This window comes from Dromiciops gliroides, chromosome 4 (assembly GCF_019393635.1).
Source record: "Dromiciops gliroides isolate mDroGli1 chromosome 4, mDroGli1.pri, whole genome shotgun sequence".
Classification (NCBI taxonomy): domain Eukaryota; kingdom Metazoa; phylum Chordata; class Mammalia; order Microbiotheria; family Microbiotheriidae; genus Dromiciops; species Dromiciops gliroides.
Window position 1 is genome coordinate 130,429,285 of NC_057864.1, and position 16,638 is coordinate 130,445,922.

Below are 16,638 nucleotides of genomic sequence, written 5' to 3' on the forward strand. Positions count from 1 at the left end.
TCTCTCTTGGTTTGGAGGAACCTTCGGAGAAGACTGGAGATAGGCTGAACAGCTGGCTGCCATAGAAATTACAGACCCCTGATGGAGAGTTAATAAAATTCAGCTCTTTGAATTAGCTGAGGTGAAAGTGAGTTTGGGTTTTGAGACAACCTTCTCTATTCCCTTGTCCTTGACTTTTAATGAAACCTGATTTATTTGTGGAAAAGAGGCTGTTAATCTCCTTTCTTATTGGCCTGGGAGAAATAACTAAAAAACGCAGTTCAGAGGGGAGGAAGCTTTGGACCTAGAGGTCCCTCATTATTTTCTGAGCCCCAATATTACGGTGAGCCACCCAATTAACTCTCCCCATATTAAATTTGGCCCTTACTGAGACAGATAGAGGTTAAACAACACGCTTAAAGTTACACAGTTTAAAAGTGTCTCAGGTTGTATGTGATCTCAGACTTTTCTTTCTCTAGGGCCAGTATTCTATCCATTGGCCCATCTAGCTATCTCCAGGACTCTAAATAGTCAGACCAGTGGTTAGAGTAGTGGTATCAAACTCAAATAGAAATGAACCGTTGCATTGCATATTGACTTATAAAACTACAAGTTAACATTATTTATGTTGTATTATATTTTAATTTATTTTGTTGAACATTTCCCAATTACATTTTAATTTGGTTCTGGCTACACTGGGAGTTTGAGTTTAACACTTCTGACCCAGAGCTGATCTTGAATCAAATCAAGACAAGGCCAGCAGCGCAGTCACTCTGAACTAGGTGTACCATTAAGAAAACTTAGGGCCAACTAGAGTCTAACGAAGAGCCACCCAGGAGCAAATCTGTAGCTATGTTTCTTAGACAAGAATCAGATCTGAAACATGGAAATCCAAGACGGGCAGCAATCAGATTGGGTTTTTGATCTAACCAAAAAGGAACTCTGCTGAAGGTCTGCAATTCCTGGTCTCAAGCTGCCCCTGTGATCTTAGAGAACACAGCTCTATAGACATTTGGAAAAAGCAGGAACACTGCAAATAAGAGACTCAGAAGTACATAGAGTCTGATCCTAACACAAAGTTCCAATCTAGAAAGTAAGGCTAGAAGAATAAGTAAACCAAAAAAGATAGAGAACTATTAAGATGCCAAGTATGCCCAACACATAAAGCCAGAAGAAAAGAATAATTCCAAAACATCTGTAAGCAAAATCTCAAAAACAGTTTGCCCACAAGATCAATCAGAATTCCTAAAAGAAATGAAGCAAGAGTTTAAAAGAAAAGTCTTAAAATGAAATTAAAATGAAATGAGAGATCTACAGGAGATTTACAAACAAATTCCTATAGGGAAGAATAAAAGACTTAGAACTGACAGCCTGGCATAAGAAGCATGTTAAACCTTACTCAAGTAATAAAACTTCTTGAAAATTAGAATAGATCAGATATCAATGGCTTCATGAAGAAACAAAAATATTAAAAACAAAGTCAAAAGATGAAAAATATTAGCTACTAAACCTTAAAACAGGACTAAAACTTGAGACACATTGAATTAGGGAGTTTAAAACATCACAAATTCAGAAAAGCAGAAACATCAAGCATGCCTTTTGCTAACCATTAAACTTTACAAATTCATTGAAGAAAGTATTAAAAATTAATTGAAGATTATAATTTAATTTTAAGGAACTGGTGGACCAAAGAATAAATAATAGAAATAACAATTTCAGTAAAGCTAATGATAACAATGACACAAAAGGCAAAATTTTGGGGATATAGTATAAGGGGCTAAAATTCTAGCTATATTACCTAAAATCGAATGAGTGGTCACCAATAAATTATAACCTTTAGCAAGAGTATTTAAGTGTTTAAGTATTTATTAAACAGCATTAGGATCAGAGAGAAAGGTAAAAATCTAACTATTTCTAAGAGACCCCATCATCCGATCCACCATGGCAAGGTCAAGAACCAAAAGAGACCCAACGCCTCCTGTGAAGCTGGGAATATCCCCCAACATATGCACACACAGCTCCAAGCTAATTGGCTGGCAGCTTTGATATACAGTACCCACGAGCAAATGTCACTTCCTGACGCCAAGGAACTGACCACATGGCTTGCACTCAGACACCTTCTCCTCGTGGTGGAGCTTTCCTACAGTAGCTCTCCAGCAGGTGGCGTCATTCCAATTGTTACAATAGTCAATTCAATCCACCAGTGAAAAAAGATATCTCTAAACACTTTGATCAACAAAAAAGAACAGATGAACAAATCAGGCATGAAATCAAAAAAGCTACAAAATAAAAATAAAAAAACCTTGTCAAAACCCAATAAAACATCAAAACCAAGATCTTGTAAATAAAAAATGAAATTAATAAAACTTTTTAAATCATTGAATTAATAAATAAAACAAAGTTTTTTTCATCAATAAAAAGCAGAACTTTAGCTAATTTGATATTTTTTAAAAGAGAGAAACAAAATTACCAGTATCAAAAGTTAAAAAGGAGAAATCAAATCAAATTTAAAAAAAAGAAAATATTTCCTTAGGTACTATTGTATCCAAATCTATGCCAATAAAACAGACAATTAAAATTAAATGGATACATATTTTTAAAATCTAAAATACTGCCATTAACATAAGAAGTAGAGAATTTAAACAATCCAATATCAAAAAAGAAATTTCACGTGGCATAAATGAACTTCCAAAGGAAAATACTTAAGGATCAGGTGAATTTACAAACAAATTCTACCAAATATTCAAAGAACAATTAACTCTAATACTGTACAAATTGTTTGCCAAAAATTTAAAAAAAAGGAAAAGGGATCCTAAAAAATTTCTTCTTTGAAACTACTGTTATTAATACCTAAAAACCAGGGAGAGTCAAAATAGAAAAAGGAAACAGACCAATACCCTTACTAATCATTCATATAAAAATTTTAAATAAAATATTAACTAAAGATCTAAAGCAATGTATCAAAAAGATTAAGACTGATGGCCAGATTGAATTTATGCCAGCAATATAGGGCTAATTCAATATTATGAAAGCTATAAACATAATTGACTATATTTTAATAACAAGAATAAATATTATATGATAGTATCAATAGATGCAGTAAAAAAAGCTACTGATGAAACATAACACAAACAGAAATAAATGGACCTTTTTAGCACTAAGCATATTGCCTAGCACATAATAGGTCCTTAATTAATTAATAGGCCTGTTGACTCTACTTTGACTTTTCCTAATATAGTAAGTGGTGTGTGTATATATATATACACAAACACATATACACAAAAAATCCATACATATATAAAACTAAGAGTCAACATTATATATAATAGGGGATCTACTAGTGGCCTTTCCCTTAAGATTAGGATTTAGAAAAGCAAGGATTATATTGTCATTACAACTAACTGATATATTGCCCCAAAAGCTAAATATATAGAGAATATAAGAAAAAAAGTATAAGGGAATTAGAATAAGCAAAGAAGGAACAAAATTATAGCTTTTTGCAGATAATATAATGGTATATAAAATCCTAGAGTGTTAACTAAAAAAGAAATTAGAAAAATGAATAACTTCAGTAAAATAACAGAAGTAATCAGCATTTCTGTATATTATGAATAAAACTCAGAAGCAAGAAATAGCAAAAGAAATTCCATTTAAAACAGCTACTACATAATACAAAATAGTTAAGTATGCCTGCCACATAAGGAATTTGAGTACAACTACAAAACAGTTAAAAAGTATTTTGTATTTACTTTGTATTTACTTGTTTCGTGTGAGATTTTACCCCATTCTACCTCTCCCCTTTCCCCTCCCCCAGTGCATTCCTCTCCCTCAATTTTACCCTAAAGATGTCATCATAGAGCAGCCGGGTGACATAGTGGACAAAGCACCCACCCTGGACCCAGGAGGACCATGCCCAAATTCAGCCTCAGACACAAGACACTCACCAACCCCGACCACCCACAACAACAACAACAAAAAAAGATAAAAAAAATAAATAAATGCTTTACAGATATCATCCCATCATAATCAATTCCCACCTGTGCCCTCTGTCTAAATTTATTCCTATCATCTGCCCTAATAATCAGAAAGCACTTAGGATTTAGGCATATCATCTTCCCATGTAGGAATCTAAACAGTTTAACCTTTTAACATCTCTCATGATTTCCTTTTCCTGTTTACCTTTTTATGCTTCTCTAGGGTCTTGCATTTGAAAGTCAATTTTTCTATTTAGTTCAGGTCTCTTCATTTAGAATGCCTGAAAGTCCTCTTTTTCATTGAAGTCCCATTTTTCCCTTGAAAGATTATACTCAGTTTTGCTGGGTAGGTAATTTTTGGTTGTAATCCCAATTCCTTTGTCTTCCAGAATATCATATTCCATGCCCTCCAGTCCTTTAATGTAGAAGCTGCTAGATCTTGCTTTATCCTTATTGGAGCTCCACAGTATTTAAATTCCTTTTTTCTAGCTACTTGCAATATTTTCTCCTTGACCTGGAAGCTCTGGAATTTGGCTATAATATTCCTGGAAGTTTTCCTTTTGGGATCTCTTTCAGGAGGTGATCAGTGGATTCTTTCAATTTCTATTTTACCTTCTGCTTCTAGAATATCAGGGCAATTTTCCCTGATAATCTCTTGGAAGATGATATCCAAACTCTTATTTTGATCATGGTTTTCAGGCAGTCCAATAATTTTCAAATCATCTCTCCTGGATCCATTTCCAAGAAGATTAATTCACACTGCCCTCTATTTTTTTATTCATTTGGATTTGCTTTACTGTGTCTTGGTTTCTCATAAAGTCACTAGCTTCCATTTGTTCAATCCTAATTCTTAAACAATTATTTTCTTTAGAGAGCTTTTGTATCTCCTTTTCCATTTGGCTTTTCAAGTTGTTGACATTTTGCTCATGACTTTCCTGCATCATTCTCATTTCTCTTTCCATTTTTTCCCTCTAAATCTCTTACTTTATCTTCAAAGTCCTTTTTGAGTGCCTCTATGGCCTGAGACCAATTCATATTTTTCTTGGAAGCTTTGGAGGCCTGACATTGCTATCTTCTCTTCTGAGGGTACACCTTGATCTTCCTTGTCACTAAAGAAACTTTCTATGGTTTGCACCTTTCACTGCCTGTTCATTTTGCCCGTCTTTTACTTGACTTTTAACTCCTTCTTATAGTGGGGCCCTGCTTCCAGGCTGCACTGCCCCATGCTTCAGTGGCCCCAGGTGGTATGATTTAAGGAGGGGCAGGTTCTTCACTCACCTGACCTATGCGCTGGTCTGTAAATAACCCCAAGCCAACTTGCCAATTAACTAGGCAACAAAATTTTGTTTGCTATGGTTGCTAGCTCCAATGAGCCCGCACCCCTCCCCAACCTGGGCTGCTGGTGCAACTCAAGATTTCTTCTTGATTCCCTGCTGGAGTAGGACTACCAAATTTCCTCCTCAGCTCCAGAAGACACCGCTGTAGTCTCCCCCTGCCCACCTCCCAGCCAGCCAGCCATTTAGCCCTCTCAAGAGACCGTGAGCTTAGTTCCAAAAAATATTGGTGCTGCAGTTTATTTGGAGGTTCAGGGGTAAATTTCTCTAGTGCAACCTGCTTGAGGCTTGATCTATGTCTATGTGACCACAGGGTTGGACTCTACTCCCAGCCCTGCACCATAGCCCCCTCTTCCCCTACTTCTAAGCTGTCTTTGCCTGGAAAAAAGATTTCAGCCTGTCTTTTTGTGGGTTCTGCTGCTCTAGGAGTTGTCTTATGGCTCTGGAGTTTTTTGGAATAATTGTGTCAGAAACTCTGAGCTCTTAATGCCTTTCCTCTGCCATCTTGGCTCTGCCTCCTGAGACATTACCTACTTGTATGTATATGGTTTTTCCTCAAGTAAAATATAATCTCTTTGAGAGCAGGAAATGTTTCTTTTTTAAAAGGTTTTGTATTCTCAACACAGCTGTATTTGTAATTTAGGAACTCCAAAAAGACAAACTTTTAGTGTAGAAATTTTACTGATTGTTCAATTGTTTCAGTCATGTCTGACTCTTTGTAATCTGATTTTGGGGTTTTCTTGGCAAAGGCACTGGAATGGTTTGCCATTTCCTTCTCCAGCTCATTTTACAAATGAGGAACTGAAGCAAATGGAGTTAACTTGCCCAGAGTCACACCGCTAATAAGTGTCTGAGGCTGGATTTGAACTCAGGAAGATGAGACTTCCTGATTCCAAACCCAGTGTTCTAGCCCCTGTACCACCTAGGAATTTTACTGATAGAATATGCAATAAAAAAACCTAGGAAGAAATGTATATGGTTCTTAAGGAAAAGGAGGTTTTCCTAAATTTATTTTGATCTCCAGCAAATAATACTTATTCCTTTACCCCCATTATTATGTCCTACTTTTCATTTTTTCACTGTTTTTCTCTCAACAAGTAACAAGCTTTCAATCTGAAAACAAACACATAACATTCAAGTTTTATTTTCCTAGAGTCCTAATTCTGTACTCTGTATTATATTTTGGTAGCCTGACTATTCCCCATGCCTAAAATTTACTGCCTCCTAAATTTCATTGTTTATAATACAGAGCTATGTTCAAAGCTCTCTCTTTTTTTTTTTTTTTTTAGTGAGGCAATTGGGGTGAAGTGACTAGCCCAGGGTCACACAGCTAGTAAGTGTTAAGTGTCTGAGGCCGGATTTGAACTCAGGTACTCCTGACTCCAGGGCCGGTGCTCTATCACTGTGCCACCTAGCTGCCCCCAAAGCTCTCTTAAAGTGACTATCCTGCTACTCTCAGCTGTTAGGATCCACATCCTAGAAATAGGATCCACATTCTAGAAATTATTTTGTATATATCTTGGATTTAATTTTCAGCATATATTTTGTTTTTCCACTTTAATTTTCCCAATTTAATGTAGGCTCCTACTAGTAATTTGGAGCACTTTTCCTTTTGTTGTGAATAATTTGAAGTTCTTCTTTTGAGAACTATCTGTTCATATGCTTTGACTATCAATTGTGGAATGGCTACTAATCTTTCACAGGCATATATATTTTATGTATACACGTTTCTGAATTGAATTGTTCAACTTAACCACCATGGCTCTTATCCTGTCTTTCAAATCCATGTGTTTTGCTTACACAGTGAGCATATTTTCTTTTAATATTCTTGTTTTCTCCTTTCCCTTCTTCTAGAATGTCTTCCACTTCTGTATATTTTCATTCCCAATGTATTGCTCTCTTTTATTTCATTGGTGAGACTAATAACTTGCAGATTCAAGTTTTTCTATTCTGCTCATTATTTCTGCTGTAAAAGACATAAAATCTTCTTCTCATAGTTCTTATTTCTCTTTTAAACCACTCAAAACAATATATTGTGGTTCTCCTCAACTTCCAAGGAAGTCCTCTGTCTCATCAATTGTTGGATCATTTTCCTTTAATCTGTAGTATTTATTTATAGGGTCCTGTTCTCATTAGCTAGATCTGGAGGCCATATTTGCTTCTTTTTGTGTGTGTGTGTCTTTTTTTGGCAAAGCAATGAGGGTTAAGTGACTTGCCCAGGATCACACAGCTACTACGTGTCAAGTGTCTGAGGCCAGATCTGAATTCAGGTCCTCCTGAATCGAGGGCCGGTGCTTTATCCACTGAGCCACCTAGATGCCCCCATATTTGCTTTTGTCATTACTGTTTTTCCTGTTGATTTATTATGCTCATGATCTTTTTAAGATTTTTTTCTTCCTGGAATCTTCAGTATTCCAGTCTCTCCCAACCCTTTTTTCCAAAAAGCCTTATGTCCACCTTACTCTGCCAAATATATCATATCCCCTTAGAACACATACATATGTGTGTGCACAAAATTTGTAAGTTTTCACTAATCAATAAATCAATAAGCATTTATTACATACCTACTACATGACAGGAACTGTGTGCTAGGGATACAAAGACAAAAACGAAAGAGTCCCAACCTTCAAGTAGTTTACGTTCTAACAAGACAAATTAGTCATATTATGTCAATAGTTATGTCAATTATGTCAATAACAGAGAATTTGGACACAGTCCTTTACATCTTGGTTGGGAGGTAGATAGTATCTTTCACCCTTATTCCTCTGAAATTGTGATTAGACTTAATGCTGATCAGAGTTCTGAGTGTTTCAAAGTTGTCTTTACAAAACTGTTTCTCTGTATAGATTGTTCTGGTTCTGTCCACTTCACTGCCTCATTTCATACGAGTTTTCCCAGTTTTCTTGGAAAACATCCCATTCATCATTTGTTACAGCACAAATAGCATTCCATCATGCCTCTGAGGCATTTTCCTCATGGTGGAGCTTTCCCACAGCAAGTCTCCAGTAGGTGGCATCATTCCAATCATTACAGTACCTTAACTTGTTCAGTCATTCCCAAATTTATGGGAACTCCCTCAGATTCTCATTCCTTGTCACCTCAAAAAGTTATAAAAATTTGTGTTCATCTTTAGTTTATTTTGACATTTTTCCCTCTTTCTATACTTCTGAGATCACTAAAAACAGAACCACTCCTGCTTGTCTAATTAAAAACCCTCTGTTATACCTGATGATGATAGAGTTCTGAAGAGATATATGTATAATCTCTCCACATAAAAATGTAAAGTTTATTCTTGTATAATCCCTTATGCTTGCTTGCATTCCAAATTTCTATGAAACTCTGGTCTCTTCATTAGGAATGCTTGGAAATCTTCCATTTAAAGGTCCATTTAGGATTACACTCACTTTTGCTGAGTAAGATATTCATGTCTGTAAATCTATCATATCCTTTGCCTTCCAGAACATCTAAAGCTCTCCAATCCTCCACAGTAGTGGCAGCTAAATAATCTGTGGCTCGTTGGTATTTGGATTTTTCTTTCTGCCTGCCTGGAGTATTTTTTTTTTCTTTGACCTGAAAATTATTGAATTTGGCTATCAAGTTTCTCTGTTTTCATTTTAGGGTTTCTTTTGGGAGGTGATCAGTGGATTCTTTTCTATTCCCACTTTGCCTTCTGGTTCTAAAAGATCTAGGCAGTTTTAAGATTTCTTGAGAGATGATGACTAGGCTAATTGTTTAGTCACCACTTTCAAATAGTTCAGTGATACTTGTTTTTTTAAACCTCTTCAATCTGTTTTCAATGTCAGTTTTTATAGTTTTTTCTCTCCTTTCAGTATTTTGACTTTGTTTTAATGTTTATTGTTGTTTCATGAAGTCACTGACTTCCATTTGGTTTATTTTAATATTCAGGGAGTTTGCTGCTAAGGCATGATTTTGAACTTCTTGCATCAAGTTCTTAATTGTTTTTACAATTCTTTCTTCCATACTTCTTACTTTGATAGCAAGGTGGCAAAAAGTGGTGGGCAAGGAATCAGAAAGACATGAGTTCAAATCAAGCTGTAGACAATTAACAGTTATATAACCCTAAACAGGTCACTTAACTTGTCTGCCTCAATTTTGTGAACTGTAAAATTTACTCTTTATGATGATTTCTTTTACAACGGGACCTCTCATATCTAGTTCATACATCCATTTGGAGCTAATCTTGGTGTTATGTGTAAAGTGTTGACCTAAATCTAATTTATTCCACACTATGAAACAATTTTGCCAACAATTTTTGTCAAAGAGTGAATGCTTATCCCAGGACCTAGGATATTTGCTTTTATTGGATAACAGGGTATTACATACCTGAGATTCTGTATGTTGCGTACCAAATCTATTGTAATAATCGATCTCTGTTTTTTAACCAGTGCTAAAATGTTTTTAATAATTACTTCTCTGTAGGGGATCTGGGACTGTTTAGTATTCATTTCTTTTCTTTATTTCTCTTGAGATTTTTGAACTTTTTTTTCCTAGTTCTATACTGTAATCCTTTCATAGTGTGTTTAATATGGCACCAAATAAGTAAATTAATTTAGTTATTGTTATTTTATTATACTGGCCTATCATACCAATGAGAAATTATATTTTCCCCATTATTTAGGTCTATCTATTTCTATAAAGGGTTTATGGTTATATTTATATCATTCTTATTTATGTACATGGGAAGATAGACTATCAAATAATTTCTACATTCTGTAATTTTTTTTGGTGGGGCAATGGGGGTTAAGTGACTTGCCCAAGGTCACACAGCTAGTAAGTGTCAAGTGTCTGAGGCCGGATTTGAACTCAGGTACTCCTGAATCCAGGGCCGGTGCTTTATCCACTGCGCCACCTAGCTGCCCCTGTAATTATTTTAAATGTAATTAATCTTTTTATCTTTTCCTGCTGGATTTTATTGGCAATATACAGAAATGCTGATGACTTATGTGAGTTTACTTTATATCCTGTAACTACGCTGAAATTAATTATTTCACTTAGTTTTTTTAGTTGACTATCTAAGGTTCATGAAACAAACCATTACATCACCTGCAGAAAGCAATAATTGTTTCCTGCTTGCCTCAACCAGTAGGTATCATACCCATTTTTGATGTTAAGGTGACAGTTGAACTAAGAATCCTGGTGGAGGATAGTATAGTTCAAGTCAAATTAATAAAAGCTAAAGGGAACTGAGAAATGAAGTCAGTAAAATCAAGCAGACCAAAGAAGAGTTCTAAAGATGAAATGTAAAAAAAAAAAAATCAATCTTAAAGGACAGGCTGATCTCAGCAGAGACTACTTTACTTACTGGCATGACCTGACTCAAGAGAAAACATATTGGATAAGAAAAGAGAGGATGAAAAGACTAGAGAATAGCCACTGATTGAGATGTTCATCTGATTGAGAATAGTTATAATGCTGACTTCTGGATGGAAGGTTACTAATCACAGCACCCTCAGTAAATGGAGAATCAAGTTGCAGTGGATCTAAAAATTCCAAGTCAGCTGAAGATTATAGCTGACGTACAGATGTTGAGAAATCAGACTGATGGGATAACTGGAAGAATAGTAGACTCTCTCTCTCTCTCTCTCTCTCTCTCTCTCTCTCTCTCTCTCTCTCTCTCTCTCTCTCTCTCTCTCTCTCTCTCTCTCTCAGAGTGGAGAAGCTTACTATCTTCAGCATTCACTAATTTAACCACACCAGCCCAGATTGTCATTATACAAAGCATTAGATGAACCTGAAAACAGCCAGAGAGGCCAGTCAGGAGATTGGTGGACAAAGGCAGGTAGTCATCTCTGTCATGGGGAAGAAATGATCCATAACTAGCAGGAAATGGAGAAAGACAACACCAGCTAAGGAGAAGATCCAACAGTAAGTAAATAAGCATTGATTAAGTATCTACACTTAATAAAGTGCTAAGAATTGTATTAATCACTGGGGATACAAAGAAAACTAGGAACAAACACTGTACAGTCCCTGCTCTCATAGAACTCACTGTTCAATGAGGGAGACAATATGAAAATAATAATCTACAAACAAAATATACACAGGATAAAACAGAGACAGTCTCAGAGGGAAGGTAATAAGATTAAGGACGGAAAAAGGCTTCTTGCAGAAAACAGTACTTTAGTTGAGCCTCAAATGAAGGCAGAGATGAGGTTGGAGAGATTCTGGCATGGGGAACAGCCAGTGAAAACCTTCAGAGCTGGGAGATGGAATTTGTATGTAAGAATAATTAAGAGTTCCATGTCAGTGGGCCACAGAGTATGTGGAAGAAAGTAAAGTATAAAGGAGAGTAGAAATGTAGTAAAGAGACAGGTTATTAAAGGCTTTAAAAGCAAAAGAGAAGATTTTGTAGTTTATTTTGGAGGCAAATGGGAAGCCACTAGAGTTGACAATAGGTTTGACATGGTCAGATCTGCACTTTAGAAAAGATCAATTTGTGGATAATGGATTGGGGAAGAAGAGATTTGAGGCAGGAAGACTAACTAGAAGTCTCTTGCTATAGTTCAGGAGTAAGGTGATAAGAGTCTGTACCAAGGCAGTGGCATTGTCAGAGAAAACAAGGTGGTGTATATGAGCAGAAGGGAATACGATGATATCAAAAGATGACAATGCTAGCTTTACAGTGTCAGAAGCAAGAGGTATCACTTTCAGATGTGCTTTCATCATGTATTGATTACCCACATAATTCATATAAAGATTCACTCTTCTCACTGAGTATGCATGTATTTCTGGAAAAGTGAACAAAATAATTACAGGGATAATGGTATACTGTTATATTGTACACACTGGCATTGAATAAAACATCTTTGTTATGGGGGCAGCTACGTGGTGCAGTGAATAAAGCACCAGCCCTGGATTCAGGAGGACCTGAGTTCAAATCCAGCCTCAGACACTTGATACTTACTAGCTGTGTGACCCTGGGCAAGTCAGTTAACCCTAATTGCCCCACTGAGTGCTATCTGTCTGGCTGATAAAAAGCAAAATACTGGTAGGCATTTCTATTAGCATGGCCCTACTGAAACACCCACTTTTTCCCCCCACTGGGATGTTATCTTTAAACAGAATATAGAAATAGAGATGAAACTTGAGCCTAGGTCTTTTTAACTCAAAAGTCAACTATCCACTATGCCTTGCTTTCTAAGTTTTGTTTATGTTTATAAGAAGAAAAATAATTAAGTAGCCATTGCTTCCTCTATGGCCAAGAACCCAAGGATTTGCCTATGTCATAGATCTGTAATCAATGTCCATCATCAATCTTGAAATAGTTTACCATTTTTATGAAAGCCTCCTGTTCAATTATTTTACAAATATTTTATTTCAAAAACATTCTATATCTTACCAGAAGGTCATGAATTCTATAAACATAACTACAAACCAATTTCAAGCATCTGCCCCAATACTGAAAAATAACAATTGTTTTTGGAAATTTTATGTTCTAATATTTTCAATGCTATATATTTCTAATTATTTGACTAAAATGTTTTTCAGGCACAAAGTTCATAAACCAGTAATTTAATGCATTCAAGAAATGCATAGCATTCCCATTACATGGAATAACACCTGTTATGAGTATTTATATAACTTTTCACATTTGTACCACAAAACATGCAAGCATTATTTTTTTTAACATTCATAGACTTTAGGAATCCAGGTGTAAAAGATGAGTGACTGGAGCTATTTAATACTATGACCCTAAAACTAGGGCAAATGTCAGTAAACAAGGAATAGATATAAGGAAATTATTTTGGTCTAATTGGCACAGTTCTTTTCTGAGGAACAATCTCATAAGCTTCAGATCTTAAAAACCTCTTCAGCTATGTTTTTTCCTGTAAAAATATTGATTGAAATAGGTCATGTTAGGAAGTCTTAAGAGTCTAAAATTTATACATTTTCTCTAATTTATAGTCAATAGTAGCCAAATTAAAGTTAAATAAATCTAAAATAACTATTTCTGCCAAACATAATTAGTATTATGATTCTAGTTCACAAACTTGGGAGTTTGTTGAGAACTGATCTCTATTTCCACAAATAAGTCCTAGGAATGATCTTTGGCCCTGACACACGCCTATTCCATAGGTATTATGCATCATCTTAAAGAAATTTCCTGATTTGCAGGGCCATTTTTCCTTACCTGTGCACATAATGTAGTTGATGCACTGAATCAATGGCTATGACCATCTCAGCCAAGTAAAATCGGGCCATATCCTCAGGTAGTCTATCTTCAAACTTGCTGAGCAGAGTAAGCAAATCCCCACCAACATAGTAATCCATAACCAGGTACTGTGAAGGTAAATATAACATTTATTCAGAAAGAAAAATTGAATACATTTCCAAAATCAAATGTCAAGAGAATTTATATGAATCCATTTTTTAAAAAAAAGGAACTGTATAGAAAGATCTACAAGTGTTACCAAACCTTTTTTTGAATATGAAGATCCTTAATATTAAAAACTGTCATTACAAATCCTTTACATGAGAGTACTTGTTCAACAGATTAGTATCTGTTGATTAAGAAAATACTAAGGACACCACTTAATGGGCCTGTAATCTTAATGATATAGAGTAATATGCACAAACACAGGTCAAAAACCAGCCTTGACTTCTCATCCTGTGGCTCCCAGTTATTGATTTTGTTGCAGATACTCCAAAGACAAATTGAAAATGTTCTTCTAGATCTTTTTTACATTTTGTGGGTACCAGTATAGATCTCAAACTATCCATCAATTATCCATACTTGCTATATAACTCAAACCATTAAATATATATATGTGTGTGTGTGTGTGTGTGTATATGTATAAACCCAAACCATATTTTAGCTCGAACTCTTTTTACATCATGTCTTGTATACCTCTCATGAGACATCTACATATAAGTACAGTTGAAATACATGCCAATACCCTTTGACCCAGTAATACCACTACTAGGTCTGTATTCCAAAGACATCATAGAAAAGGGAAAGGGACCCACATGTACAAAAATATGTATAGCAGCTCTCTTTGTGGTAGCAAAGAATTGGAAATCAAGGGAATTCCCATCAACTGGGGAATGGCTGAACAAGTTGTGCTATATGAATGTAATGTAATACTATTGTGCTGTAAGAACTGATGAGCAGGCAGATTTCAGAAAAACCTGGAAAGACTTAAGTGGACTGATGCTAAGTGAAGTGAGCAGAACCAGAAAATATTGTATACAGTAACAGCAACATTGTGTGATGATTAACTGATAGACTTGGCTCTTCTCAGCAGTGTAATGATACAAAGAACTCATGATAGAAGATGTTCTCCACATTCAGAAAAAAAGAACTGTGGATTCTACTTTTTTGAGGGTTTTTTTTTCTTTTTTGAGATTTTCCCCTTGTGTTCTGATTCTTCTTTCACAACATGACTAATGCAGAAATGTGTTTAATGTGATTGTACATATATAACCTATATCACATTGCTTGCTGTCTTGCGGAGGGGGGAGGGAGGGAGAAAAATTTGAAACTAGAAATCTTATAAAAACAAATGTTGAAAACTATCTCTACATGTAACAGGAAAAATAATAAAATAATTTTATTATTATAAAAGAAAAGAAAAATAAAATAAAATAAACTATATGCCAAGCAAGTACAAGTTAATATCAAAGGAAGGCAGTGGCATTTAGGAAAAAAGAACAGGATTATCAATCAGGCAATCATACTTGAACTGAATTCTGAGGCAGATGACATATGGAGGGAGTACAATCCAGGTATGGGGGACAGCCCTACAATGCCATATGGGAGAGATAAAGGTTCCAAAGACAAAGGAAGGCCAATTTGGCTAGACTGTATATTATACTGAAGGAAATGATTGACAATAAGTGTGGAAAAATGGGTTGGAGTCAGGTTGTAAAGAGATTTAACTGCCCAAGAGAAGAGATTGTATTTGATCTAGGAGGCAACAGGATATTTTACTGAACAGAGAAGTGATAGGAAGATCAATACATTGGGAAGAAATAAAATAGCTGAGTGAGAAGAAGCAATTGAACCAAATTCCTCCCTACTCCTTCTCCATAAATAGACTGGTCCAAATTTTGATCTGGAAAGTCAAGAAAAAGTCACAATGAGGCATTTTTCCAGGCCTGGGAAGATCAGGGATACAGAAAGAAAAGTTTGCAGATAGTAGGGAAGAGGTCTGAACAAGCAAGAAGATTATAGCAATATATCATAAAGAGCATACATTATAACCAGGCTGCTTTTATTTTGGGAATGAAGGACTATTTCAACATTATGAAAACTATAAACATAACTGGCTTCATTAGTAACAAAAACAACAAAAATTATGATTATACCAACAGATACAATAAAGGCTTTTATCAAAATATAACACCAATTCTTATTTTAAAAAACAGTTCAAACCTGTAGTAATAAAAATCTAGCTTTCCTTAAAAAGATAAATAGTATAGATGAGATGTGGAAACAAAATAAACAAAGCTTGACAATTTATAAGACACATGAGGCAAGGCAGAATGAAGAGTCAAAGATACATCCGAGGGGGGCAGCTAGGTGGCACAGTGGATAAAGCACCGGCCCTGGATTCAGGAGTACCTGAGTTCAAATCCGGCCTCAGACACTTGACACTTACTAGCTGTGTGACCCTGGGCAAGTCACTTAACCCCCACTGCCCCGAAAAAAAAAAAAAAAAGATACATCTGAGATAGCAAAACTGAACAGAGAATGGTGTCTGACAGAAACAGAATTATGGAAGAGGGTAAAGTATGGGAAAGCATCACGCTAATGAGTTTTCTTCTTCAAAATGCTGAGTTCCATTATTTGATAAAAACTGATGGGAAAATTGGAAAACAGTATGGCAGAAATGAAGAACATCACACCACATACCAAGATAAGGTCAAAATGGGTACATGATTTACACATAAAGGGTGATACTGTAAGCAAATTAAGAAAGCATAGAATAGTTTATATGTCAGATTCATGGGTAAGGGAAGAATTTAGGACCAAAGAAGAGACAGAGAACATTACAAAATATAAAATAGTTAATTTTGATTATATAAAACTTAAAAGCTTTTGCACAAACAAAACCAATGCAACCAAAATTAGAAGGAAAGCAGAAAATTGGGGGTGAGGGCAGGGAACTTTGCAAGAAGTATCTCTGATAAATGCCTCATTTCTCAAATATATAGAGAACTGAGTCAAATTTATAAGAATACAAGTCATTCCCCAAATGATAAATGGTCAAAGAATATAAATAGGCAGTTTTCAGAGAAAGAAACCAAAGCTATTTATAGTTATAGAGTAATATAAAAAAATGCTCTAAATCAGTATTGATCAAAGAAATGTTAGTTAAAACAACTCT

General features: G+C 35.4%; 1 protein-coding gene across 25 annotated transcripts in view; it reads right to left on the bottom strand.

Moving 5' to 3' along the window:
- Positions 1-16,638, bottom strand: part of CDC42BPA (CDC42 binding protein kinase alpha) — a 351,215-nt gene that overhangs the window by 189,959 nt on the left and 144,618 nt on the right. For all 25 annotated transcript variants that reach the window (XR_006356412.1, XM_044004678.1, XM_044004682.1 and 22 more), the window contains one exon: positions 13,440-13,588. Coding sequence is in view for 24 of the 25 variants with exons in the window: in XM_044004678.1 (XP_043860613.1) it covers positions 13,440-13,588 (149 nt within the window). In the remaining variant the exon portion in view is untranslated. The remainder of the gene's footprint in view (positions 1-13,439; positions 13,589-16,638) is intronic.